This window comes from Rhinolophus ferrumequinum, chromosome 7 (genome assembly GCF_004115265.2).
Source record: "Rhinolophus ferrumequinum isolate MPI-CBG mRhiFer1 chromosome 7, mRhiFer1_v1.p, whole genome shotgun sequence".
NCBI lineage: Eukaryota > Metazoa > Chordata > Mammalia > Chiroptera > Rhinolophidae > Rhinolophus > Rhinolophus ferrumequinum.
Window position 1 is genome coordinate 63524026 of NC_046290.1, and position 27746 is coordinate 63551771.

Genomic DNA, 27746 nt, shown 5'->3' on the forward strand with positions numbered 1-27746 from the left:
ATGGCACCCTAGGGTAAATGGACAAGGTTCCTGGGTTTCAGCTGCCCCAGGCCCAACAGGCCACTCAAGGATATGAGATCAGTACGTCAGGATATTAAATATACATTGTAGTTTTCAACCTTGAGATCACACTGGAATTACTTGGAAAGTTACAAAAAATCTCTCCACCTCCACCCCCACCCAAGATTTTTACTTCATCGGTCTGGACATCAGGACTTTTTAATACCCTCAGGTGACTGACTCTAAGGCATAGCCAGAGTTAAGAACCACTGCATCAGAAGACAGTCAAGGAAATTTAAAAAAAAAAAAGTCTATCAGACTCATCTATTAATAGCTTCCCGTTTTGAACACAAGTGTGAGGCTTTCTTTCTAAAAAAAAATTGAGGGAAGTATAAAGAGAAAAAACAAAAGTTTGCAAAATTCAAAATATGAAAGCGAAAATCCTTCATCACTAGTCCAAGCAACTACTGTTTTTTTAAGAAAAAGATTATTCACATACCTTTATATTTGTATCTTGAGAAGTAATTTTTTACACTAAAGAGAGCACACACTACACATATTCTATAGTTACAAGTAATCCACATGTCTATGCTGTACTTCATGTAACCCTTCCTCTGTTGATCACTTTAGCTATTCTCATTCTTTCTTGCAATAAACCTCTTTATACGTAGATTACATGCATTGTGAGCAACTTTTGCAATTTTTATACGGTAAATTCTTAGAAGTGAGACCGCTTGGTGGATTTAAAATATGGATAAACGTGAGATCAACAAACATTTACGAATAGATGCCACCTACAATCATTCATCACCCCTAAGACTCGCTCCCAGCCGAGCGCGTTCGCTCAGAGGCGGCTGTCAGGTGCGGCCCCCCGGGGCGGACGCTCTGGGGTCACGTGGGCGGCTTCGCCCCGCCTCCCGGAGCTTCGGCGTGGCGGCGGCAGCGGTGGCTCACGCAGTAGCACCACGCGGGGTTCGCAGCGGGCCGCACTCACCGAGGCGGAGCGAGGGACTCGGGAAAGGTAAGCTCTGTTCTCGCCGCGGGGTTGGGCGGCCGGGCGCGGGGCGGGGCTGGCGAGGCCGCTGCTTCCGGCCGGGCGGCGGGCCTGGGCTCAGACTTCCGGCGCTGGCGGCAGCTGCGGCTGCAGCCTACAGCTGCTGAGGGTGGCCGTCCTATGGCCTTTGCCCTCGGCCCATCGGAGCACCGCGGCCCTCGCGGGCCTTGGTCCCGCGTCTTAGCCGTTAATGCCCGGGGCAGGCTTCCGCCCAGTCACAGGGAGGCCCTCTGAGCGTGTTCATCTTAGAGTCTGGGCCGCACCCCCGACCTGCCGCCTCGGTGTGGCAGGCGGGCCCGTTCTAACCAGCTTTCCTGGCATTTGCGAGCTCTGATGCATAAAAACTGCTTCAGGGTCTTTACAGCCCTAGGTATTCGTCTTCTGAAGGGTGCAGGTGTAACGCGCCACGTCTGAACAGCCCCGCTCATTCGATCTCTGGTTATTGAGCACCCCCGATCCAACAGCTGCAGACCGGCTTGACTAAAATGTGAAACCCAGTTTGAAGTCGTGCCCATAAACTGTCAGAGCTGGAAGGGCCTTAGCGAAGACAGCTAACATGATTGTGCGTTTCCCACGGAAAAGCCCTTCTCTAAACAGCCGACCTATAGTGAAGCCGTAATGCTTCACAGCCTGAAGTAGCAGGCCTTTCCTGCTGCAGCACAGCAAAGTACAGACACTTGCCCCAAAGCGCCCAGAGACGGCTCAAACCCAGGTGACTTCACCTGGTGATCACAGATCTCTAACATCACAGACAATGGTAGTAGATTCCAGAAGGGCTATGGGACTTCATTAAATTTCTGGGGAAATAGCCCGTTTTAAATTTTTTGACATGACACTTGAACATTAGCGTTCCTAAATTTAAAAAAATTGAGGACCATCATCTTTGGGGACATATATGGTGAGATACACACATACACATAACACAACATCTTTACTTTGCTCAAAGGTTCGGTACCGTCAAGATAGTTTACTTGCAGGCCATGCATTTTTATAAATCCATGGATGCTACTTAGATAAAATGTTACGTTTTATATACCAATGTTCACAAATTTAGACTCATAGATCTGGGTTGGAATCTTGACTGCTACTTTGTGAGTTTGTGCAAGCTTTTGTTAAAAAGGGTCCTTTATCCCTAGTTTCTTCATGTGGAAAATAGGTATATTACCCCTTGGGGTTTTGTGAAGAGTAATGAACTCATGCAGAGAGTCCAAGCAGTTGGCACTCACTGAAAATAGCTAGTTTTATCTACTATCATTATGCCATCCAAAGAAAAGCTACAAAACCACTGTGTTTCCCCGAAAATAAGACCTAGCCGGTCCATTAGCTCTAATATGTCTTTTGAGCAAAAAATTAATATAAGACCTGGTCTTATTTTAATATAAGACCTGATATAATATAATATAATATAATATAATATAATATAATATAATATAATATAATATAAATAATACAATGCAATACAATATAATACCGGGTCTTATATTAATTTTTCCTCCAATAGATGCATTAGAGCTGATGGTCTGGCTAGGTCTTATTTTCGGGGAAACACAGTAAGGCATTTCTCTTCTCTGAACCCAAAAGCAACGGTAATACCCTGGAGCTATGCATTCTGATAATAAGTAGGCCAAGTCACCAGACTTAGTAAAAGCACCTTAGTCAGTGCTCAAGAGGAATAGCAAGTAAGTTCCTTTAATTTCATGTCTCTTTTGTCTCCAGTGTCTTAGGGAAACTTAATTATGTTCTTTTAAAAATTCAACCTGAATGGATTTCCTATGCTGGAAAGGTATCTAATAGACACTGAGGATCCATTTAGCTAATTTGTAATTTTATGGGGTGTTAACACCTTTAAAAACCCAATTTTAGGCACAGGCCAAAATATATTTCTTGAAGAGAGCTGTGAACAAGTTCTAAATTTTTCAGAAGTTTTCTCCGTCTAGCCCACAAACTGGTTAAGCTGTTTAATTTTTCACTTTCTTTTTATTCAGTTAAGATTCTACTATCTTAAAGTGAATTGAAAATAGAGGAAGTATCAGGGAGCGTATGAATAGCACATCAAAACAGTAATTAAGGGGAACACATTGACTCTTATTGTTGTCTGAATGGACCATGATATTGACAATATTTAATTAAGAAGTTATAGTTACCATATATAAATAAATAGAATCATTTATGATGTATAGAAGGAACAAGTATTTGAAGGATGAGATAATACTTTCCTACGCAAAATGAAAGACTGTAATTATAGTTCTCTGAAACATTTATCATTTAGCCCCAGCTTTCTCTGCTCATTTCTTATCAGCCCCTGTACAGTTTTCCTTGGTTGAAGGCAAACCCTGCAAAGACTATGTTCTAAGAGACTGAAACGTTGAGGGAGGAATTTGTTTGGTTCTCATTTATTTGGGAGTCAGGGAGAACTTTAACTTTTGACGCTATTCCACATCTCATGTATTTTGTTGCTTGATACTAGTATTTATTTTCTAGTTTTTGCCTGGAAAAAGAAAAGAGAACTACACATTTCCTCCTGTAGTGCCAAGTTTTGAAATAAGCAGTACAGAATTCTCAAGTAGTCCATTCATGATCTATGCACAGGCATATTCTCTGAAGATAGTGCCATTTGACCCTCTTTTTCTTGGATTTTGGATCATTTGCTACATAATGACAAGGTAGGATACAACTTAAATATTGAAAAAGTAATTTTAAATGTATGACTAAATGTAATACTTTGAGACATTTAATAAATTTTGTGTTTCTATCCCTTTGCTTTTCTTTATAAATTTACTCTATATACATGTATCCATGAATAATATATTGTTTGGTTTTGCCTGTTTTTTCACTTGATAAAAATGGAAGCGTACTCTGAAATCTTAATTTTTTTTTTATTTAAAGTTACATTTTTTAAATTAATCCAAGTTAGTGGTAGCCAAACATTTTTCATTGCTGCACAGCATTTCATTGAATGAATATAAAAATTATCCATTCTACTATTAATTTTGAGTTGTTTTCTGTCTAATTTGCTATTATCACCATTCTTGTGTATGTCTCCTGGTGTATCTGTGCATATTTCTCTGTAATATGCTGAAAGTAGAATTATTGGGTCATGAATATGTTCAACTTTATTAGGTGGTGCCAAACTATGGTAGCACTATTAGTTGCTCCATATCCTTGCCAATACTTGGTATAGTTTTTTGCAAGTCTGTTGGACAGAAAATAGTATCCCATTTGTGACTTTGCTTTGCATTTCTTTTACATTTTCTGACTAACGAGGTTGAGCATCTTTACATGTGATTGGTGGCCACTGAGATTTCATCATCTGTGAAACTTTTGTTCCTGTCTTTTGCCCATTGTTCCATGGTTACTTAGCATTTGCTTTATGATTTATAAGAGGGCTTCACATACTCTGAATCTTAATCCTTTGTTGGTTATATGTGTTGCAGATTCCATATTTATTTCCTTTCTTTTTCTTCAGGCTATTTCCCCCTCTTTCAGTTCATCTGTCTGTCTGGATTTTTCTTATCATTATTGCTCCTCTGTCTGTTCAGTCACAAAATGTGATAAAGACTTCACGTCTAACACTGTGGAGGTAAATACTACCACCTGAGCAATCGGTGTACTTTGCATAGCTTGCAAACTGTTTAGGGATGTACTAATCCAGCCATGCTAATCCAGAAAATCATGGCCATGGTTCTCTTTACCTTTTTTTTTTTTTTTTTTTTAAAGATTTTATTGGGGAAGGGGAACAGGACTTTATTGGGGGAACAGTGTGTACTTCCAGGACTTTTTTTTTTTTTTCCAAGTCAAGTTGTTGTTCTTTCAGTCTTAGTTGTGGAGGGCGCAGCTCAGCTCCAGGTCCAGTTGCCGTTGCTAGTTGCAGGAGGTGCAGCACACCATCCCTTGCGGGAGTCGAACCGGCAAACTTGTGGTTGAGAGGACGCACTCCAACCAACTGAGCCATCCGGCAGGCAGCTCAGCTCAAGGTGCCATGTTCAATCTTAGTTGCAGGGGGCGCTGCCCACCATCCCTTGCAGGACTCGAGGAATCGAACTGACAACCTGGTGGCTGAGAGCCCACCGGGCCCATATGGGAATCGAACCGGCAGCCTTCGGAGTTAGGAGCATGGAGCTCTAACCGCCTGAGCCACCGGGCCGGCCCTCTCTTTACCTTTTCTTAAAAACACTATATTTTTGCTTTCATTGTTGTGAAATAATTTTTAAAAATAGCGTATGTGTTATTTTCACGATCTTGTTTAAAAATAACTAAGTAGTTAGAGCAAAGGTTAACAATGTAAACTTCAGAATACAAATTTGACATTTCTGTAATCTCCTAAACTTGATTTGTGTAATGCTTTCCTTTTTACTTGGAATTCAAATTTCTTCTTTCTAAAGGTCACTCCTAACACATTCACAGAGATTTTACTTCTTAATAACAATTGCTCTGTTTTATAAACTCTTTTAATGAGCCATGCTCTTATTTGAAAGTTGGTAAGAGAGTAAATCTTAAAAGTTCTCATCACAAGAAAAAAAAAATTCTGTAACTATGTGTGGTAATGGATGTTAACTAGACATTGTGGTGGTCGTTTTACAGTATATACAAATATCAAATCATTATGTTGTATACCTTGAAGTAATATAATGTTGTATGTCAATTATACCTCAAGTTTAATAAGAAAAAAAAAAGGTCTAAATAAGCCAATGCTCTTTTCCTCCTAACATTTTCAAACTTCCAATCAGTCATACAGGATTAAATAAATATTTAGAGAAACCACCAGAAGGCCTGAAGCCTCTTGGCACTGCCATGTATTCCTTCTTGGATGGGATATTCCTTCTTGGAGGGGATTGGGTCTATAGTTTGTAACCATTCAACACTGGGTACATCAAGACCCAAGTGCCCCTTTTAAAGAACTCGGATATATGTGTTTTAGGTAAAATATTAACCTAAGACTTGAATGAAATTAAAATGACAGGTTCCTGTTGATCAAAGAAAGATACATCATCATTCTGTATAAGTTCTTATGAAATGTCACAATATTTCTGTATTTGAAGAGGATGTAGATTAGGAAGGTTCATCTTATAATTAGAATATTTGAAGTTGACATGTGATTTACAATTTTGTTAAATATCTTAAATTGTAGACACAGGACCCATCAGCTCCAAGTCAAATAGTTGTTTCAATCTAGTGTGAAGGGCGCAACTCACAGTGGCCCATGTGGGGATCGAACCGGCAACCTTGTTAAGAGCACCGCGCTCTAAACAACTGAGCTAACAAGCACCCCCTCCACGGCAAACTTAATGTTTAACAGTATCTGGGTCTCTAACTAACATGGGCCATCACGGTGATTCACTTCCTTTCCTTTTCTATGTGTGATTCTTTCTCTTCTATAAGGCAGAGTTGGATACTTCTCAAGTTACCTGAACTTTCTGTAGTTTCCCACTCTGATGAAATATCCATAAAATGATGAAATCATTAAAATGGAACTGAAAATGAAAATGTGGAGTGAAAACCACAACCTTTACAATTGTCATATTTTGTTTTGGAAGGCTTGTCCCCGACATAAACATCTATTGAGACATTATGACTGAAGAGTAATTTTGGGTTGAAAATACATGTGTACTTTTAAGGCTGATCATGTGCTTAACCTTGAATTTCAAAGAATGTTTCCTAAATGTTTTACAGTGATGTATTTGAATCATTTTAATTCAATGACTGGATCATACCTGTGTAGAATTGACCCTGGAGCCAGTCCCTCTGAACAATATTGAGAGATTTCTTAGTCTTTATTTTTCTCATATATTAATTTCTTTATTTGGCCAAAACGATATTTAAGAGTACACAAACTTTAGAAATACAAGGAAAATAGAGGGATAATAGTTAATTTTGGTAGGCAGCTATGCTCACCACTATACTACCAACACTGGGTGGTAATAGTTAATTTTGGATGTAAGCTCTTACTTGGACGTTAACCACTGTTTGATTTCTAGGACAGTAGATGTTTAGGGAATAAGTGAAATTACAAGGAGAAAAGGGTGTAAGGTAAGTCCAGTGCTTTATGTAACAACCAAATTTCAAGCCTGTGTTTTCTTCATGTATCACTTACTGTTTAATGCATACTTTGAACTCAAACTTTGAGTTCAAAGTATGAATTAAACAATGGTGGCCAGCACTGGAATGGATTTTACTACCTCATTGCCTGCCTTTTTTGCTTGTTACCACTTGCAAGTATTTGCCATTTGAGGAGAATATAGGATAGAGAAGTGAGCAGAAAATGAATTTCATTTGCTTAGCAATAAATCGGACACTACTGGTATTATTAGCTCTCTTCCACTTAACCTCTAAATGTTGAGGTGCTTCAGCAATTGTATTAGACCTTCTTCCCTATTTACACACTCTCTCCAAGTGATTCTGTAACTTGAGAACTCCTAAATTTCTCTCTCTAGTGGTTCTCAACTCTAGTCTCATATCTGACTGTAGACTTGATATCTACACTTGGATATCTCTTAGGTACCTCAAACTCAATATGTGCAAAATGTAGGTAATTCTTGATTTTCCATTCCTGCAAAATACCATTTATTTCTCAGTTACCATCATAGTCACAATCCCCCTAGCTGTACAAACCTAAAACCTGGGAACTATCCTATTTACGTCTTTTCCTATAATTCCTTCATTCCAGTACATCAGCCTAAGTTCTCTGCCTCACTCGGTTTCCTCACTATAAATTTAAAATAACCTTCTTTGTAGTAATATGTTGGGAATTAAATGAGTTAAATAAATGTAAAGTCGTAAAACAATGCCTGATATGTAGTTTGCACAATATAATTGTAGCTTCTGCTATTATATTATATTATTATTATTTCTATTACTTTTTCTCCTCCCAGAGGCAACACCCTGGCCCAAGCTGCCATCTTCTCGCCCAAGGATCAGTGCAATAGCTTTCTGACTTCTGTGCTTCCACTCTTGTTTTGCTACAATCCATTCTCCATATAGCCAGGAATTCCCTTTAAAAACAGAACATCAGTGCCTTCCCGTTGCTCTTAGATAAAACCCACAGCCCATGTGCACGACCTGCTCCTGTCTGTCTCGCTGTCTCGTTGTGCTCCAGTCTCATTTCTGTCCCTCAGACTAACCGAGCTTTTTCTTTCCCTTCAGGCTTTTGCATTTGCTGTTCTATAGCCTGGAATTCTCTTCCTCCAGCTCTTAACATGTCTAGTTCATTTATATTTTACAGGAATTCAGTTCGACTGTCATCTTAGAGTCACCTTCTTAGCCCATTCTTTGCAAAATGGCCTCCCCGTTTCTCTCATACAGTTCATTTTCTTCATGGCTCTTATGATAGTGTGTAATTATCTTACTGGTGTAATTGTTTATTTATTATTGGTCCCACCAACTAGAACATAATTTTTAGGAGAGCAAAGACTTTATCTGTTTTACTTCCTTGAAATGCCAATCACATACTGGGTGCTCAGACAATATTCACCAAAGGAACGATCATCTCTAACAAGGAAGGTAAACTTTGCAGGAGAATCCAAAAATCCATAGTTGAAAATTTTCTTTTTATTTTGTAATGCTGCTATACTAAAGATCATTGTCAATAGCCACTCCTTGAGAATTTTCCCTGCTCCCTCTTTCAAACATATATTCCCCGAAATAGATTACAAAGAAACTTGTCCATCAGTGTCCCAAAGGTAAAAGTAGGTTGTGATTGCATGTTACCATGCACCTTTAATTTCTGCCATACAATAAAGGGGTTGCAGTAGGCCTGCTCCAAGATAATGGTCCAGGTACATACAGAATCCGATGCCTGAATTTTGTAGGCAACCTCTGTCCTGTCCACCCCCATCGTGGAGCGAGCTTGCCTTATGCCAGGTGCAGAGCTGGATAGTGTCCAGAAGATTAAAGACTTTCATTCTCCAGCAGAGGGCAGAAACCATGCAGGCATATCTGGTAATATAATTATTAGGAAATAATAGATTTAATAGTCTGAAATTTCCAGTGTTTACAATAAACCTCAGATTCAGAATAGAATCTGTTGCCGAAGAACTGGGTTAAAGAACAGGCCAGCTTCTCTTTTTCCTCCCATTTACAAATTATTCAGCATAAGGCAGAACCTAATCTTAGCAGTCATCAAGTCCCTTCTGCAGTTGGTTATAAACCCAGGGTGTTAGAGCTCTATCAGAAGATAACCAGCTCAGGTAACTGTACCATGTTACTGCAGCTGTGCTGTTATCTATTAAATGTCAATGTCACTTCCTTGACAGAAATGAGGCAAAGGCTTCAGGTGCTTCTGAAAGAATTTTCACTAGCTGCTGGAAGAATGGTCAGCTTCACATGTAAATTCAGCAGCGGTTACTAAAGGCATGAGTGCATATGTTAATTGAAGAGTCACTTATGATCCAAAGTAGTCAATTCTCAACTTTTTAACTGTCTTAAAGCAGCTCCTCAAAGTTTAAAGAGCATGGAAATCACCAGCATATTGTTTAAATTCAGCAGGCCTAGGGCGAGCACAGATTCTGCATTTCCAAGAACCACCAGGTGACACCAGTACTTCTGGTCTACGGACCACACTTTGAGTAGCAAGGTCTTACAGCTCTCCCTATGTTCTGAAAGGGAGGGAAATTCTTCCACGTTGTCCTCACCAGGGGCTTACATTTTTTCTCTGCACCAGAAGTGCAGGAATACTGATATGGTATCCCCACAGAACTGTCAGCAAACATTCACATTTTCATAATTCATAAACTAATATTCCTAATGTAAACACACATATGTCCTTTAACATGAGGGCAGGTGTGGAGCTAGATAGACATGAAGTGTAGATAGCAGCCAGCTTCAAATTGAGGTGCTTCCCTACTTTTGGCAATCTTTAAGAGCCCCTAACACAAAACCCCGTATTTAGAAATGTTTTCTTTTATATAGCTACAAAAATGCCTCCATTAGTCTCAGAGAAGTCAGACTTATCTTACAATATGATTCTCTCTGAAGTTAAGTAAGTTGTTTGTAGCCAAACTAGTGAAGACCACTGGCAATTTTCTTTTTCTCTTTTTGGTTCAACTAGCATGGATCTTGATAGCTCTGAACAAGATCCTGAAATGAAGGAATATTCTTCTGTCTGTGTTGGCAGAGAAGATGACATTAAAAAGTCTGAAAGAATGACAGCTGTTGTCCATGATAGAGAAGTGGTCATTTTCTACCACAAAGGAGAATATCACGCTATGGATATTCGCTGTTACCGTAAGATTTTATTTTTCCTTTGTAAATCTTGTATTTGTTTACTAACCACTATCAAATTTTCATGTTTTTTTACTGACTAGATGTAATTCCTTTTCAGACTCAGGAGGGCCTTTACATTTGGGAGAAATAGAGGTATGTAAAATCTATTACCAACAAACTCAGATGTTTGCTATTTATATTCTCATTTCATTCTGTATTCAAAAATAATTTACATTTGAGTTTGGACTATATTTTAATGCTTTAACTATAATTGCTAATATTCTAGGAATCCATAGCCCTACAATGTAAAGAAAACCATTTCACAGATGAATGTGAGAAATATGCATGTCTTCTATCCTGGCAATTATACTCTGAAGTATCTATCCTACAAGTATAATTGCACAAAAGTGTGTGTGTGTGTGTGTGTGTGTGTGTATGAGAGGTTCATTGTAACATTATTTATTGTAATAAAAAATTGATGGCAACCTACATGTTCTAACAATAGGAAACAATTTAAACAAATTATGAATAGCCACACTGTAGAATACTGTGCAACCATTAAATTAAAGCAGAAGATCTATATGTATTGGTATGGAGGGAGGACAACAATATATTTTTGAGCTAAAAAAGCAAGTGGTAGAATAACGGTCTAATGCAATCCAATTTTTTAAATAACAAAAATACCATTTGGTTTTTACTTTATACGCTTCTGCGCAGTTTGAAGTCTTTCTAATGAGTATATACTACCTCTACAATGTAATACATACGTGTATATATGTGTGTGTGTGTATATATATGTGTGTGTGTATATACATACCTGTATGCATGTATATTTTGATATACGTAGAGAGAGAGAGAAAACACACTTTAAAGGTTTAACTGAGGAAGGAATGGGAGAGCTGTCTTACTTCCTTGCATTCCCAAACTAGGGGCCTTATTCCTTGTTTTCTACATGATACTCATATCTCTCTCTCTCTCTCTCTCTCTCTCTCTCTCTGTCTCTCTCTCCTCTTCTCTTCTCTGACTGGTATAAAGTACAAGCTTAAACCAGTGCCACACTCTATACTTCATATCTGTCTAGCTCCATACCTGCCCTCATTAAGGATATGTGTATGTTTACATTAGGAATATTAGTTTATGAATTATGAAAATGTGAATGTTTGCTGACAGTTCTGTGGGGATACCATATCAGTATTCCTGCACTTCTGGTGCAGAGAAAAAATGTAAGCCCCTGGTGAGGACAACGTGGAAGAATTTCCCTCCCTTTCAGAACATAGGGAGAGCTGTAAGACCTTGCTACTCAAAGTGTGGTCCGTAGACCAGAAGTACTGGTGTCACCTGGTGGTTCTTGGAAATGCAGAATCTGTGCTCGCCCTAGGCCTGCTGAATTTAAACAATATGCTGGTGATTTCCATGCTCTTTAAACTTTGAGGAGCTGCTTTAAGACAGTTAAAAAGTTGAGAATTGACTACTTTGGATCATAAGTGACTCTTCAATTAACATATGCACTCATGCCTTTAGTAACCGCTGCTGAATTTACATGTGAAGCTGACCATTCTTCCAGCAGCTAGTGAAAATTCTTTCAGAAGCACCTGAAGCCTTTGCCTCATTTCTGTCAAGGAAGTGACATTGACATTTAATAGATAACAGCACAGCTGCAGTAACATGGTACAGTTACCTGAGCTGGTTATCTTCTGATAGAGCTCTAACACCCTGGGTTTATAACCATCTGCAGAAGGGACTTGATGACTGCTAAGATTAGGTTCTGCCTTATGCTGAATAATTTGTAAATGGGAGGAAAAAGAGAAGCTGGCCTGTTCTTTAACCTAGTTCTTCGGCAACAGATTCTATTCTGAATCTGAGGTTTATTGTGAACACTGGAAATTTCAGACTATTAAATCTGTTATTTCCTTCCCCAGGATTTTGATGGACGACCGTGTATAGTTTGCCCCTGGCATAAATACAAAATTACTTTGGCAACAGGAGAAGGACTATATCAGTCTATAAACCCTAAAGATCCATCAGCAAAACCCAAGTGGTGTTCCAAAGGAGTAAAGCAAAGGATTCATACAGTGACAGTGGACAATGGGAATATTTATGTGACTCTTTCTAAAGCATCTTTTAAACATGACTCTGACTTTTATGCCACTGGAGACTTCAAAGTAATTAAGAGTTCCTCCTGATAAAATTACATGGCAATGAAAAGTGTTGTGTATGTTTTGAAAATAACCTTGCTTCAGTACAAAAGATGATTAATTTATTGTTTATCTTTTAAAATCATGTAAATTTGAGAGGTTCAAAAGCACGTGTACTGAGTATGATGTAAGGATTATCATCAGGATCTATAAAATACATTTCACCCATTCCTCTGGATTGATTGGAACCTGAAGGTTATAGGTCTGGTATGTGCATTTTAAGAAGGATGAAAATTATTTGACGTGACTAACGTGAAAAAAAGGTAAAAAAATAAGATCTAAGAAAAATTTGTGGGGAAAATCACAATTTAATGTAGCAGATCTTATCATGGAAGTTTTAATATATACAAAGTAAACAGAATAGTATAATAAACTCTCATCACCCAACTTTACCAATTACCAGTATTGTTCCATTCTTGTTTCATTGATACCTCCATGCATTCCCCATCTCTCCTATTTGAGTATTATTACTTTTTTTGGTAAAAATTAAATACGTTGAAATGCTTAAATCTTAACTGTTCAATTTTTCCAAATGTATAGCAGACTTTTTACACTTCAAAAATGACTCCAAAAATGGGATCAACTTACATGCTGAATTTAAAAATAAGAAACTTGTTAATGTGCTAGACACCAGTTTCTCCCCAGTCAAGGCTGACAGTCTCAAAATAGGAAGACACACACAGCTGCTGCCCAGCCATGGGAGGAGACGTGGTCTCCTATTCAGAGCCAAAGTACTCTGAATGCCTAGTGAAATTTTCAAGTACAGGTTTTCTTAGTTTTGGAGAACTGTGTGTATGTATGTGCAATTAAGTGTTTCATGTTAGTGTTACAGAGAGAAGAGATATGAGGTGGTGTTCCTCAGAGTGAGTCTTTTCTGCTGAGTTGATGTGAAGTTGGTTCAGCCCGCGTTTGCCACACCAGTTATCTGTGGCCAGCACTGCTCTGGTTGTCTGGTGCCCACACGGTACTGTGACACCCTGACTGCAGGTCATCTAAACCTCGGCTGCACATAGAATATAAGCGTTAGTGGGACCAGAATGCCCTAGGATGAGCAGAATATGAACTCAGAGTGAGAAAAGCTGTTTGTGAAGCCTGGAACCGAGTCTCAAAGCACAGTAATCTCCATCGCACAAGAACGAACTAAGGCTCCAAGCCTAATCCTTAACATTCTAAGGGGCCCATCTGGCCTCTTTCATTTGATTAGTGTAAAAATAACACGTGAATAAGGTTGTATCATTAAGGCTCTGCTTACAGAGCCCTTTGCTACATATCATTAATTTCCTTTTCTGATGGAATATGGGTAGCATGAGGTAATATAGCACTTGCTACTCATTTCTCAGACTACTACTAAAGAGTCAGGCTTGGGCATTGCATACATAACGCTGTTTATGGTGAGCAGCTACTCACCAGGTACAGGAAATGTACCATCTCTGGGATGGGTACATCCCAGCCTGTTATATCAGGTGCTAATCCTCCAGTGACCAGTCAGGTCCCGACACGTGGACAGAATTTAAAATGCATGGAAGAAAACAAAGTTCCTTCTGCATCTATTTGTGACCTCTATGAATTGGAAGTCCTTCACAGTTTACTGACAAGTTATAAAGGAATTGATAATAGGCAGACTCAAACTATACACCTGTAGATAGAAAACAAATATCCTTTGAAAAATATCTCTGAAAAAGATATGTAGCATTTTGATAGGGAGGGTTTTTTTCCCTCCCAGAAAAATAATTGAAAAGATATGAAAAGATACTTGAAACAAGTCTTTAATAAACATATAAATGTATTATAAATATATTGATATTATAAACTACAGTCTAACCCGCCAAAGGGTACATTTTCTTGTTCATTTATATATATATATATATATATATATATATATATAGTCTACATCTATATATATTATATACTACATCAGGATTCATTTTATTTTGTCTACCATATAAATGCTTGAGAATGACACTTTATTAGTAGTTCCTCACCCCCCTTTTTTTCAAAGCAGAGCAATCAGTATATGAAAACTAGTTGCCTAGTTTCATCAGATGAAATGTCACTAAATAGATAACTCTTAAGCTCCATTCAGTGATGTGTATGTTCAGATTTGCTCATTCATTCATTTCAGTTGATTGGTCAAACACAGAATGTAAAACTTGAATCTTATTACTTAACTTATTAGCAGGAAGTTTGGGGCGATCTGAAATACTGTCTGGCTTCTCCGGTAATGACCTGTAAGGTTTTGCTTTGATTTCTTCTTCAGGAAACTGAGGCTCGGAAAGAACAGGCTCAGAAAAGGCTTTTCTAAGATTTTCACTCCCATCTCTGTTTTGCCTTATGGATTCTTCTTCTTGGAAAATTTTCTTTACCTTCTCCAGCATAGCATTAACACAGATTGTCTAATAATAAACAAAATGTTTTAAAGTTTCTTTTTAAGCTACTAAACTTACAGGTGGAAAGTCCACTAAAATCTTTAACAAAGTCATTAATCTACATATTGTAATAAAGAAGCACTCCCTTTCAGGGACCCCTGGCACATGATAAACATCACGAGACTGATTCCTTCTTTTAAATATATTATAATTACCATAATCTGGAAAGAAAATTAAAACCCAGTATGATTCAATAAAGAATGCGTTCCATCTTTTCTCAATTCATTAGATATTTTATAGTTTTATACTCTGATTTAATTAAATCAAATATATCCTTTATTCTCTTGATTTAATTGAGTGCAACATTTTCTGAGAGATGGACTTTGTCTCCAAACATGTTGATATCTCAAAGTAGGTTTTTATTTCTGCTTTTTGCCCTGGACTTTGCTTACACCTATGTGTACAGTTGGAAGGGCATGAACATGTTGGTAAGATTTTAGTAAGCTAGTAGATCAATGATTTCTAAGCAAACATGTGTTGCACCTTCCCTGAAAAGAAAATTCCATTCAGTACTTTAAGAAAGTGTCAAAAAACAAAACATATAGAGAAAAATAACTTCAAAAACTGAGAGCCACTAAGAACTGTATCCATTAAACGTATTCTGTAAGTTTACTAACGATGAAGATGATGCCAAGTATTCATGGCCACAAGAATGATAAAGCCCATGAAACATGAGGAGACCTAGACTGACTGACTTTAGTGGAGATGCCTAAAGGTGACATGATTAATTGGCTACACACACTGGGAAGGTTTTCTGAGAGTAACAAAGCAAGGACTGGGGGCTCGGCTTGAAGTGCCTCGATTTCCTCCTGACCTCCTGCCGCCTCCTTTTTGCCGGCCTCCCCCTATGGAAGGGGGTAGGTACATCAGATGCTTTCTTGTACTTCCCTGCAGTTAGCGTGTGGCCACATGACCCTGTTCTGGACAAAGAAATAAAATACGAGGTGTGACAATTAAGTTTGCGAACTTGTCGCAACAATGTTGCTCACCTTTTTTGATATCAGAGGGATTATTCATTGTAAATTTATACTAACTGGATAAACAGTTAACCAAGTTTACTATTTGGAAGTGCTGAAAAGACTGTGTGAAAAAGTTAGATGACCTGAACTTTTCACCAACAATTCATGGCTCTTTTATCAGCTCACACTGCACCCGCTCACACGGCACTGTCTGTGACCAAGCTTTTAGCCAGGAAAGAGATAACTGTATTGAAGCACCCTCCCTACTCACGTGATCTACCTCCCAATGACTTCTTTCTTTAAGATAAAGGAAATATTGAAAGGAAGACATTTTGATGACATTCAGGACATCAAGGGTAATATGACAACAGCTCTGATGGTCATTCCAGAAAAAGAGTTCCAAAATTGCTTTGAAGGGTGGACTGGGTGCTGGCGTCAGTGCATAGCTTCCCAAGGGGAGTACTTCGAAGGTAACCATAGTGATATTCAGCAGTGAGGTATGTAGCACTTTTTCTAGGATGAGTTCACGAACTTAATTGTCCGACCTCGTATGTCTGCTGGGGAAGAGGTCCGGAGGATTTTGGGAAAAGTTTTTTCTCCTATATAAAAAGACTCTCTTTCTTTTGCCTCTACCTATCCCCTCCTTCCTGCTGTGGACACTGATATAGATGTGATACCTGAGCGAACCTAAAGACCATAAAGAACAAACAGGATAGCAGAAGAAAAAGATAGAAAGGCCCTGGGTTCATGAAGACATAGCTCCAATGTATGAACCTGGGAACTGCTTAACTCCATACTTCTAATCAAGTGGGATATTTAAATGTCTTCATCCATTAAACCACTGGCAGGTACTTTCTGTTACTTGCATCTGAGTATACCCAAACCTAGAGCAATAAAACTTGAGGTCTATCACTTCCAGCTGCAAACAGCTTCATCCATTTATTCCAAATATGATCATTTTCCATGTACCCCATGCTGTGAGAAAAGGTTGGGAAACCCTATCCTATCTGATATATTTCTTCTTCTCACCTACAAAAGTGTATCTGTGCCCATTCTAACCACTTCTGTCTCGGAAAATGAAAGGTCTTGATCAAGGTCAGTGGCTGTCTGTCTTTGCTTTTAACCGATACCCTGTCATCTTCCCTATCAATTATTCCCTGCCTCTTCAACTTCTCATTCTTGAGTGGCTCTACCCCTGCAACCTGAAACATGCTCAAGTATCTTCCATCCTAAAATTCAAAATATCCCTGGGACCCCATTTCCCTCTTGAGTGCTACACACGCTCTTCTTGATCAAACCAGAATCTACATTCATGGTTTCATTTTATCATCTTATTTCTGTCTGCCTTATCCCATCACACCACTGAAATAGTCCTCAAGATAAGGTTAAGTCCAACATCTTTACTATTAGATTTAATGGACACTTTTCCAATCTTCATTTTACTTGACTTTGTCGGCTTGTATTTAATACTTAACCATTCACAACTTCCTGAGTCTCTATTTCCCTGACATTGTTTCTCCTGATTCCTTTCCTAGTTTTCTGAGTATTGCCTCTTTGTCTCCTTCATGAATTTCTCCTTAGCTCACCTTAAATGTTGCTGTTCTTCACACTTCTGTGGATTTTCCACTCTTTTCATTTGGCATGGTTCCACACACAGGGTATTAACTTCCAACTTGTATGTTACTTGCCTTCAAAACCATGATTCCAGACCTGACCCCTCCAGGCCTTGGAGGCACACGTGTATATATGACCAATTATCAGGTCACAAAAATTGTTTCTATTACATACATAGAAAATTTATAGCATGAAAAATCATGTTGAAAGATTTCAAGGGTTTAATATTGGTGTTGGTCTAGTTTGTTTTAGTCTCACCATACCCATTTCATCCCACCCATTTTTTGCAGTGTATTTGCATCTTAACACAGTTGAACATCAATTTTGTATGAAATTTCCATTTAAGATATTGAGGACATCTCAAAAATTTAAAACACTTGCAAAATATTTAATTCAGGTTTTTAGAAAACTGAAAAGTAAGTTCTTTTACTTTTTCAAAATGTCATGGATATTTTTGACACTTTGCATTTCCCTATAAATTTTAGAATGAACTAGTCAGCTTACACATACACACACACACACACACACACACACACACACACACCTGCTCAGATTTGCATTGGGACTGCACTGAATCTATAGATTATGGGGAAATTTTAATCTTTATTACTGTGTGTTTCAATATGGTCAACAAATATTTACAAAAATGTGCAAGACCTCTAACAAAATACCATCAAAATTATTAAGAGAAATTAAAGAAGACCTAAATAGAGGGATATAACTTGTTCACAGATTGGAAGAAGGTCTTATTCGACCAGTTATTAAGGCTCATTGTAAAGCTCCTGTAAATGACAGTGTTAAATTGGTTCAAGAATAGACAACTAGATCAACTGTATAGAATAGAGAGTCTGTAAACAGGCCTACATATATAAGGACGCCTGATTTATGACAAAGAAGTGTTCTAGGGCAATAGGAAAAGGGTTTTATTTTTCCCAATAAATTGAGTCAGTTCAAGTGGAGACTAATGGAGGAAAAATTTGACCCTTACCTCATACCAATTCCAGATGGACTATAAATCTAAAAGTGAAAAGTAAAATAATAAAGCTCCTAGAATACATCAGAGGGAATAGTTTGATGACCTTGGGTGTATGTAATTCCCTAATTAAGACATATAAAGCATTTAACATAAAGGAAAAGATTAATAAACTAAACTGCATTAAAGTTAAGAACTTCTGTTTTAAAAGACACTGCTAAAGGAGTGAAAAGGCAAGTCACAGAATAAAGAAATTTGCCCAAATTTCTGTAACCAAAAGAGGGCTCCTTCCTAGAATATATTTTAAAAGTATAAATAATGAAAAACTGGACAACCCCTAATAGAAAAGTAAGAAGAGACTTTAACAGAAATTCACAAAAAAAGATATCCAAATGTCCAATTAATGTATAAAAAGGTACTCAATCTCATAAATAATCAAAGAAATGTAAATTAAACCCACAATGTGATAACACTACATACCCACAAGAATGGCTAAAATGGAAAAGATTGACAATATTAAGTGTCAGTGATGATACACAACAATTGGGAATCTTATAATCTCCTGGGAAGAATTGTTGAAACCATTATGGAAAACTGTTTGTCAATATCTACTAGAGATGAACACATGCATAGTCTATGGGACACCAATTTCACCAAAACACATATACGAAAATATTCATAACACCTTACTCAAAATAGCCCAAACTATAAATAATCTAAATGTTCAATAGTAGAATGGATAGTGCTATCAATAAAATACTACACAGCACTAAAAGTCAACAAACGACTGCTATGGGCATCAAACAAATGGATCTCGATAGTGTTGAGCATAAGAAGGTAAATACAAAAGAATACACAGAATATAATTTCATTTATATGCAATTCAAACAAAACTGTCTATGTAATTAGAAGTCAAAGCAGTGGTTGCCTTTCTAGAAGAGGTTAGCAATTCTTAGGGCAACAAAAAAGAAGCTTCTAGAATGATGATATTAGTTTGTTTCTTGACTTGCAGGGAATATATAAGTTAATAGATTTGTGATAATTCATCAAGCTGTGTACTTTTCTTTTTGTATATTATACTTTTTAAAAAATTTAAAAGTAAGTATAAATGGCAATGGATTAAAAGAAAGTAACCCCTTATAATTTATAAAATCTTTTATATTTTTATCATGCTTTTTAATGAACACTTTTTGAATTACAGCACTTATACCGTGTTTCCCTGAAAATAAGACCTAGCCGAACAATCAGCTCTAATGTGTCTTTTGGAGCAAAAATTAATATAAGACCCAGTCTTATTTTACTATAACATAAGACTGAGTCTTATATAATATAATATAATATAAAATAAGACAGGGTCTTATTTTACTATAATATAAGACCAGGTCTTATATAATATAATATAAAATAAGACCGGGTCTTATATTAATTTTTGCTCCAAAAGACGCATTAGAGCTGATTGTCCGGCTAGGTCTTATTTTCGGGGAAACACAGTAATTCAAATTATACTTTTAAAAAATATTTGTGTTCCTTAAAGTCAGAGACCAAAACAATGGAATTCTGAATTTTAGCCAACTAAGGCACAATAGCTAAAACAAAATGCCAACTAAATGAAAGCAAAACCAAAATGTTTTAACCAAGCAATAATAAACTCTGTAAGAATAAAATAATTTAAGTTATTTAAGCAAATTCGTTTTTGGTGGATTGAAGTAAATTTTTAATGTAAAATTATTTTTTGTAACATGAGACTAGTACCTTGGTTTATGAATAGACTGTACAGTATATCTTTAACATTACATAAAATAAGTATATTTATTTCTAGATCCTAATTTTTTTTCTTTTAACTTACCAAATAAATTAGTGCTGCATATGAAGCATATATTATGCTAGTTAAAGCTGTCTTTGCTGGAAAGGAAATGATTTCAAACAAAGAACCCTTTCTGACCTGTAAAAAACAGAAGAGAGTTTTCTTATTAAAACAAAAGTTTTCAATGTTACAATGTTTAATTTTACAACATTATTGAAAAACGACAATTTAAATATTTATTTCTAAAGAAAGTCATCTACTTTAGATCTGTCTGGGCGTTTTTCACATTCTGAAAATATATTAGTTTATTTTTCTCCTTTTACAAAAAGATACTCTCTCTTGCTAATCCAAACCTATGACAAATCTAGAAAAAACCTTGCATTTCCAACTCTCAATTCCTTTAACTTTTCATACATTTACCAAGTGCTCACCAGAGGGTGCTGCTGTGCATGTTAGAAAAACAGTCTTTTGTTCAAATTCATGTAATCATCCTTTACTAAATTATTCATTTCTTCAATTAAGCAAACAGCAATCAAAATACTAAGCATTTCCTGGAGATTAATGACCACTTGGAAATGCTGATCAGGAGACTGCTGAAGGCCAGCATTAACCTCAGAGGATCACTCAGCCTCAGGAAGTGCTCTGTGCTCAGATCCAGGACGCTTTTTTGAAACACAGAGAAGGTTTACACCAAATAATGAATTTGTCTTCCAGATGTTTCTAGCTCCTGGTAATAGAAGGTGTCCCTGCCTAAAACATAACAGCATAATATATTCAATTTAAGGGAACTACACTCTTATAGGCCACCTCTGTTGCCTTGAGCAGGACAGGAAATAAGGACATTAGGAAAAACATTCCCTGCCTATTCAGCAGTGCAGCGGCAGTTAGCCATGCTTCTCTGAAGGAAGAGCCAAGACCTCAGTGGTTTCAGTAACTCCCAAAAGATACAGGCTGTAGCGAATAAAACCATGCAATTGCACAGCAAAAATGCATGCAAACTAGAAAGAACCATAGGTATGTGTTCACTAAAAAGTTATGTATAATATTGACAACTGAGTTAATGATAGAATGATTAGGTAAATTATGCTATATCCACTCAATGATATATTGCAGCCTTTTAAAAGGTGCTTCTAAAAAACGTGTGATAACAACAGTTTATTGAACAGCATTTATATGGCACTGGTGCCAGGTGCTGTTCTAAGTGCTTGTTATTGTAGTAAACTGTTTTTGCTTATTGCTGTCACTACTGAATGACAAACAAAATTGCCCATCACGATTTCCCTTCTTCTCTCTTAAGAGATTTATGGAATGCTGAAGCTGAGAATACTGTCTAGCCTAGTAGCTAAGAGATGGCTGGGGAAGGGGGTGTTCCATTCTTATTCCCAATTTTTGAGGTTATATACCAACTCCTAGACATAGGAATAGGTAAGGGCAGTTTGAGCCCCCTCTCTCCATAAATCAGTCTGGAAAATTTCCCAGCATTCTTGACTTCTGGAAAGAGTTTCCAGGAAATGAAGCAGCTGTTGCTGTTCCCCTCTTGCTAGAAGAATCAAAATGAGACCGTGCCTTTGAATCCCACTACTAGGCTGCGAGGAGGTGTTTCCTGTAGTCGTAGCAAACAGATGCCGACATTAGGAAGGAAAGCAGATACACTCCAACAAATCATTTCCTAGCAGAGGAAATGATTTGAGTTTGTGAATATATGAATGTAAGTGGGAGGTCCATATTCAATAACTGGTAGACCACATACAATAAAAATAGAAGTGGGGTCTGCATACATAAGAAATTACTCTGTTTCTGTTTCACTGCATCTTTTTCAGATTTTGCCCTTCACCTAAAAAGTAATTAAAACTGATTAGTTTCTAAATAAGTTATGTATTTGATGTATGAATCAAATTCTGAATTGATTGATGAATGATGAATCTGTTGTATATTGCCTAAGGATCACTTTTTCACCATTTTAATGCTTTTAATAAATACTTGCTATTCCTGTGACAAACCATCCCTGTTGAAAATACATCTCCTCCAAAATTCATGTGGCTACTGGCAAGTAGCCTTTTTTCAATTTTAAGACTCACTTACAATACGTGTTTTTCATATTATAAACTACCTCGTTTCATTTTTGGCTGGCTAGGAGCAGGAATAGTGTAGGCTAAATGCTGAGATAAGTAGGAGAAATTTGGTAAATGGGAGGCTTTATTTATATTGTCTTGGCCTAGTTCAAAAATTGTATCTTAACCTTTTTGTTATATTAATGTTATATTATGTGCATATTTAAGTTAAAAGTATCTTGGTATTCATATTATGCCCATATAGTTCTTTTTTTTTAATTTGGTGATATTAACACATAAGATATATGGATATTTCAACAGTAATTCAACATTTGAATCTCTAACTAAATTTCTCCCCCATAATTCAGACTGCCTCATCTCATAAAAGAACTGTCTGTTCATCTTATTTTCACTAATGAGATAAATCACAAAAACAGCAAACGATAAGCAGTTTAGAAGATAAAGATCCACTTATAGATGACCTGCAGGTTGGAGAACTATCAGACCCAATGTAGTTTTTGTTGTCCAAAACGACTTCAATGCGGGACACCAGGGGAGTAATGGGGAGAATTAAGTCAGTAATTCGCAAATAAGTGTTGCAGGAAGTAGACTGATGTTAATAGATAGGTCCAGAAAGAAGAACATGTCTTTGCGTAGCAGCCCACAATCGTCACGGGCACTGGAGCGACTCCGAGCAATCCGCAGTCACGGAAGTGATTGGACTTTGTTTATCCCAGTAGGAACATCCCGTGGAACATTGTTCTTGAAGAAGCTCTTCATCAGGTGGTCCTGTAAAACCTCAAGTGTCCCAACCTCTTGGCCAAATTGGAGAATACGTCTTCAAGATTCCCGTGGTCCTGCTTTCTAGGAATTGTCCTGTGTTCCCAGGTCTTAAATTATACCACCCAAGAGAGCCTTCTGGCAGGCTCTACCAAGGACCTACAGGAGTTCCTGAGATTCGTGAGGTTTCTAGTTTGAACCCTCAACTTGAGTCTACCTGGGATTGTTGGGGTGAGGAGGAAATTTTACTTAGAAAAGCCTCTAACTTTCATCCGGAAAAAGGAAGCACAAGTCACTGGTACCCACCTACCTATGGCACAGGTATTTTAGAGACTGAGGCTTTTCTTCCCCTTTTGCCCCTGTCTTGCCTGTACCACTCCCCAGTGCGGGTACAAAGTAGAAACAGTCATGTCTAATGCAACTGTAAGAAAGATTCTATCACAGGAAGAACGCCTGGTCCTGTGGCCCTGCATTGACCTGCCAAAGTCAACAACCATGTCTGGGAGCTGTCGTGTCTGGCTGAAGTCAGCATTCAAGCCGATTATCTAGGTCACTGCAACTTAGAGCAACTGCAAGCTTCCCTCAGCCAGGCTGCTTACAAGGCTGAGCAGAGGCACCATTCTGTAAGTACTGGTGCTGGGAATGTAGAGAGCCACCAGGATAGTCTCTGGAGTTTTCCGTTCCTGAGGCCCCCTGTAGAACTAGCAGATCTGTCACTGTAATCTCATCTCTGCAGAACCTGGAAGGCTTTCAGGAGCCACCTGACTCAGCACCCATAGAGCTAAGGGCAAAGTAAGTCTGTTTTAACACGACGGCCAGCTGCAAACTCCTAACCCCAACTCCCTGTGCTCATGTCACAGCCAGCAATCAAAATGTCTTCAGGTCACCTGTGTCATTGGGGTCTTTGGAAGTTCATATTGGCATAATATCTTTGACTATATTAAGGTACGTAGGACATGTTCCAGAACTGATCACCCAACCGCAAAGGCCTGGGCAGATTGTCAAGGGAGCTCCTGTGACAGTGTCCACTCTCTAATTAGCTCCAGGAGACCATTAACTGAGCTCCATCTCAGACCACATCAAAAGGCTAAAACACTATGCTAGTCAGAGTCAGTGTCCTAAGGAAAACACTCCTCTATTCTGTGTTCTTGAGGGAGGTAATCTGCCTGACTGGCGATCCCAGCTGCACAATGTCCCATAGAGTTGGGGTAGAACCATTCAAAGTGCCCAGGTAAATCATCCTCTTATCAGCAATGAGACAAGACATGAAAAGGATCTTTGACACATACCTACAGATTAGGTTAACTAGACCGCTTACTCACCTACGTACAGCGATGTCCTCCATGCATCTACAAAGCATATCCTCTTGCATAGTAATTCCAGATTTCACTCCTTTTACTTCTGTACACCACAAAGTTCCACCTTGACACAGGCAGCCTGACAATCCTTGAAGGAATTCATGTTGGAATCCATCCACTCTGGCTAAGCTGAACTCTGCCCCTTTGGGGAGGCAGCCCAGCAGTGTACCAGGGCTGGTACAGCTCCTCTGTGCTATGCCACTTCCCTCTCAGCACACTCGGGACCGTGATAAGCTCCGTTCCCAGACCAATCCTTGACCTCCACCACACCTCACACGTTATTCTGTTGTTTCTTTGACTCTCCAGGCCACTGTCTTCGCTATTCTTACTTCTATTTTAGTCATCCCTGAGACTTTCAGATTGGAGATATCTTGTTTTCTTCCTTGCTACAAAACTTAGTTTCCTCTCAGTGGCAATTCTGATTCTCTGCCCTAGTTAATAAATATTACCCAAGTAAAGCTGCTTCCTCACTCCTTCCTGGCACTGTTCCCACTTGTCTCACCCCAGCTATGTGGAACTACTTACATTTCCTAAGTCATGCTTTCTTTCACCTCAGCATCTTAATATATACACTGGTCTCTTCCTGGAATGACTCTCCTACTTCTTTACCGGGCTCACGTCTCCTTCTTCATGTCGCAGATCAGGTATCACCTTCTACAAAGCATACACTGACTACTCTTTGGAGTTACATGCCCCTTGTGGACGCTTCCATAGTACACTGCACACTGTGATTGTGCGCGTGTTACACTTTACTAGTATTGCTTCCTTGCCTGTCCTCCCCATAGTTCAGAAGGCAAGGCGCGACCTCTATGAATCCCTAGGACCTAAAGTAGGTACCCGGCATGCTTGTGCATATCGGGTTTTCCATAATATTTGCTGACTGAATGAAAAAGTAGAACTATACTTTACTTACTTCCAAAAGAAATTCAACCATTTTATATTAAAATTTCTAAAAGATATTCAGAAGTACAGCGGAAGGACATCTGGTGCCAGCAACATGGCAGACTAAGCTAGTGGAGAACCCCTCATACAGAAAAACCTACAGATTCTATATAAAATTATACAAAACTGAGTTGGGAGAAAGAGAGAGAGAGAGAGAGAGAGAGAGAGAGAGAGAGAGAGAGAGAGAGAGAGAAAATTCCCCTGTGCCAGAACCAGAGAGAACTAAAAGCCAGAGCTGTAAGCATGTTGAGTGGAATAACGGCTGGGGGCTTGAGTTTTGATAAAGACATTGGAGATGAGACTTAGATGCACCCGAGGCGAGGATTAGGGCCTCAGTGAAAGTGGGACAGAACGACTGCACCCACCAGTCCCGGCAGGGAAGGAAGCTGGTCTCCACCAGTGACTGATATCCTAGAGCACTAGCAAAATCCTCCACAAGGAAAGTTCTACCACCAGAAGGGATTTCTAATTTTGAAAAATCCCTGTTGAAGGAAAACTTTCAGTTAAAAGGAAAAAAAAAAAAAAAAGAACTCCAAAGGAAATGATCTGCTATGAGTGAGATCCGATATAGATCACAATCATCAGAAAGATTAGCATCCCCCACATAGCTCAAAGAATAATATTTTAAAAGGCCACAAATAAGTATATTTAACATAATTAAAGAGATTTTTTAAAAGACATAATCTATAAAAGATACTTTGAAGAGAAAAAAGTAGAAATTGGAGTGGGGGAAACACCAAATAGAAGCTCTGGAAATGATACAAATAATGTTTGAAATATAAAACACTACAAGAGCAGATTAGATACAGCTGGAGAGAACTGGTTAACTGGAAGATAGCTCAGAGGAAATTATTCAACATGCATCAAAAAGGGGATAAAGAAATGAAAATATGAGGAAAGTAAACAGACAAAGAATAAAATGAGAAGGTCCTAAGTATGTTTAATAGGCATTCCAGAAGAAGAGATTAGAGAAAATGAGAAAGAGGTACTATTTGAAGAAATAGTGGCTTAAAATTTTCCAGAATCGAAGAAATTATCCTCAGATTTACCAATCACAATGATTCCCAAGTGTACCCATTCTGGAAAGCATTTTGACTCCAGGTAATAAAATCCCTCATGACCCAGCAATTCCTCTTTTAGGAGAATACCTAAAGAGGGTCTCATTCATATGGATAAGGAGTCACTTACAAGAATGGACCACAGAAGTACTGAAGCACTGTTTGTAATACAAAAAAATTGGAAACCGAATTGTCCATCTGTCCAGTAAGAGATAAACTGAGGATTATTTTTTCTTAAAATAGAATACCACGAAAAAGTTAAAATAATAAGTCATAGCTATATATATATAAAATGTTTGGTAAAAAAAAGTTTCAGAAGGATAAGTACAGTATACCTTTTGTATAAATTTTAAATATACATAGAATGATAGAGGCATACAAATGTACTGAAAATATAAATATGCATGTAAATGCTCACATCAGCTTTAGGACAATGATTACTTTGGTGGAGAAATAAAACGGGACAGGATTCAAGCATGGTTAATTATATTTCTGTCTATAAAGGAGATATCTGGAGGCAATACTGCAAAATATTCCTACCAGTGTAAATTTGGGTGAGACTTCTGATAAAACTACCTTATAAATATTTTGAAGAACTTTATTGATAAGCATTTTAAAAAGTCAAGCTATGTCCTAAGGCAATTAGAACAAGAGCACAGGAGAAGAGATTTCATAGGTGTTGATCTTGAACGGATGTCAGAAGAGACAGTTACAGTAGCATGGACCTTAGACGAATCATTTAATCCTTCAACCTGTTTCTCTCATCTCGGGTTCCTGGAGTAAGTTATCACAACCAAGCCCTAAATTTACCTGTCAAACTCAGTGCTGGTCAAGGCAAAAAGGCAAACACGTTGTGTTTTTTGTTCTCATTATTGGATAAAAAGAAACACAAATTCAACTGGAAATAAATTTTTCTGCCACCGAATTTTCATGAGTATTGGAAGACAATTCTCCATGGATGTCTCTCATTCCTGTACAGATTGGGCGTTCTGAGCAAAGGACACAGTTGAATAGCAAACAGCTTTAAGTATTTCCCTCTAGAGAGATATAGAGATGTACCTCCGAAAACATGTCACCGGGCACTAAAAAACAAAGCCCTATCCTTACCCTCCAGAGAGACATTTGATTCTCTTCATCCCTGCCCACCCCCCGGAGGCTGGCAGACAAGCAGCATCCCTATAAAAAGCTGAATCTCCCAATTTCAGGGTTCCTCTTGTGTGATGCAACTTATTAGGAACATGCACAAGTGACATCTGGCTGTCATCATACTGCCCGATGGGAACTGAGGTGTAGGAAAGATATTGACAGCTTTGGTTTGCTGCTTTGGTGTGAGT

The 27746-nt window shown here is 38.1% G+C and overlaps 2 protein-coding genes across 5 annotated transcripts in view; one reads left to right on the top strand and one right to left on the bottom strand.

Moving 5' to 3' along the window:
* The first annotated feature begins 895 nt into the window (after window positions 1-895).
* Window positions 896-12952, top strand: RFESD (Rieske Fe-S domain containing). Of its 3 annotated transcripts, none has more exons than XM_033110042.1 (5): window positions 896-1021; window positions 3536-3717; window positions 10098-10273; window positions 10371-10405; window positions 12172-12952. In XM_033110042.1, exons 2-5 carry the CDS (start codon window positions 3629-3631, stop codon window positions 12433-12435), a joined length of 564 nt encoding a protein of 187 aa, XP_032965933.1. In that variant the 5' UTR covers window positions 896-1021; window positions 3536-3628; the 3' UTR covers window positions 12436-12952. The 3 variants fall into 3 exon arrangements, with proteins under 3 accessions (XP_032965933.1, XP_032965934.1, XP_032965935.1); XM_033110043.1 differs by having other exon boundaries at window positions 10164-10273; XM_033110044.1 differs by having other exon boundaries at window positions 935-1021; window positions 3644-3717.
* A 1400-nt stretch (window positions 12953-14352) lies between these two features.
* Window positions 14353-27746, bottom strand: part of SPATA9 (spermatogenesis associated 9) — a 34436-nt gene continuing 21042 nt past the window's right edge. Inside the window, exons 4-5 of one of the 2 annotated variants that reach the window (XM_033110040.1) lie at window positions 20266-20361; window positions 14353-14840 (exon numbers count right to left, since the gene is read on the bottom strand). In XM_033110040.1, coding sequence (XP_032965931.1) covers window positions 14553-14840; window positions 20266-20361 — 384 coding nt within the window. In that variant the 3' untranslated portion in view covers window positions 14353-14552. The remainder of the gene's footprint in view (window positions 14841-20265; window positions 20362-27746) is intronic. The other variant, XM_033110041.1, reaches the window with a different exon arrangement.

Coding starts and splice junctions, on each gene's coding strand:
- RFESD (XM_033110042.1), top strand. CDS start 3,629: ATGATCTATGCACAGGCATATTCTCTGAAGATAGTGCCATTTGACCCT. Junction 10,274..10,370: donor TATGGATATTCGCTGTTACC/GTAAGATTTTAT, acceptor ATTCCTTTTCAG/ACTCAGGAGGGCCTTTACAT. Junction 10,406..12,171: donor TACATTTGGGAGAAATAGAG/GTATGTAAAATC, acceptor TTCCTTCCCCAG/GATTTTGATGGACGACCGTG.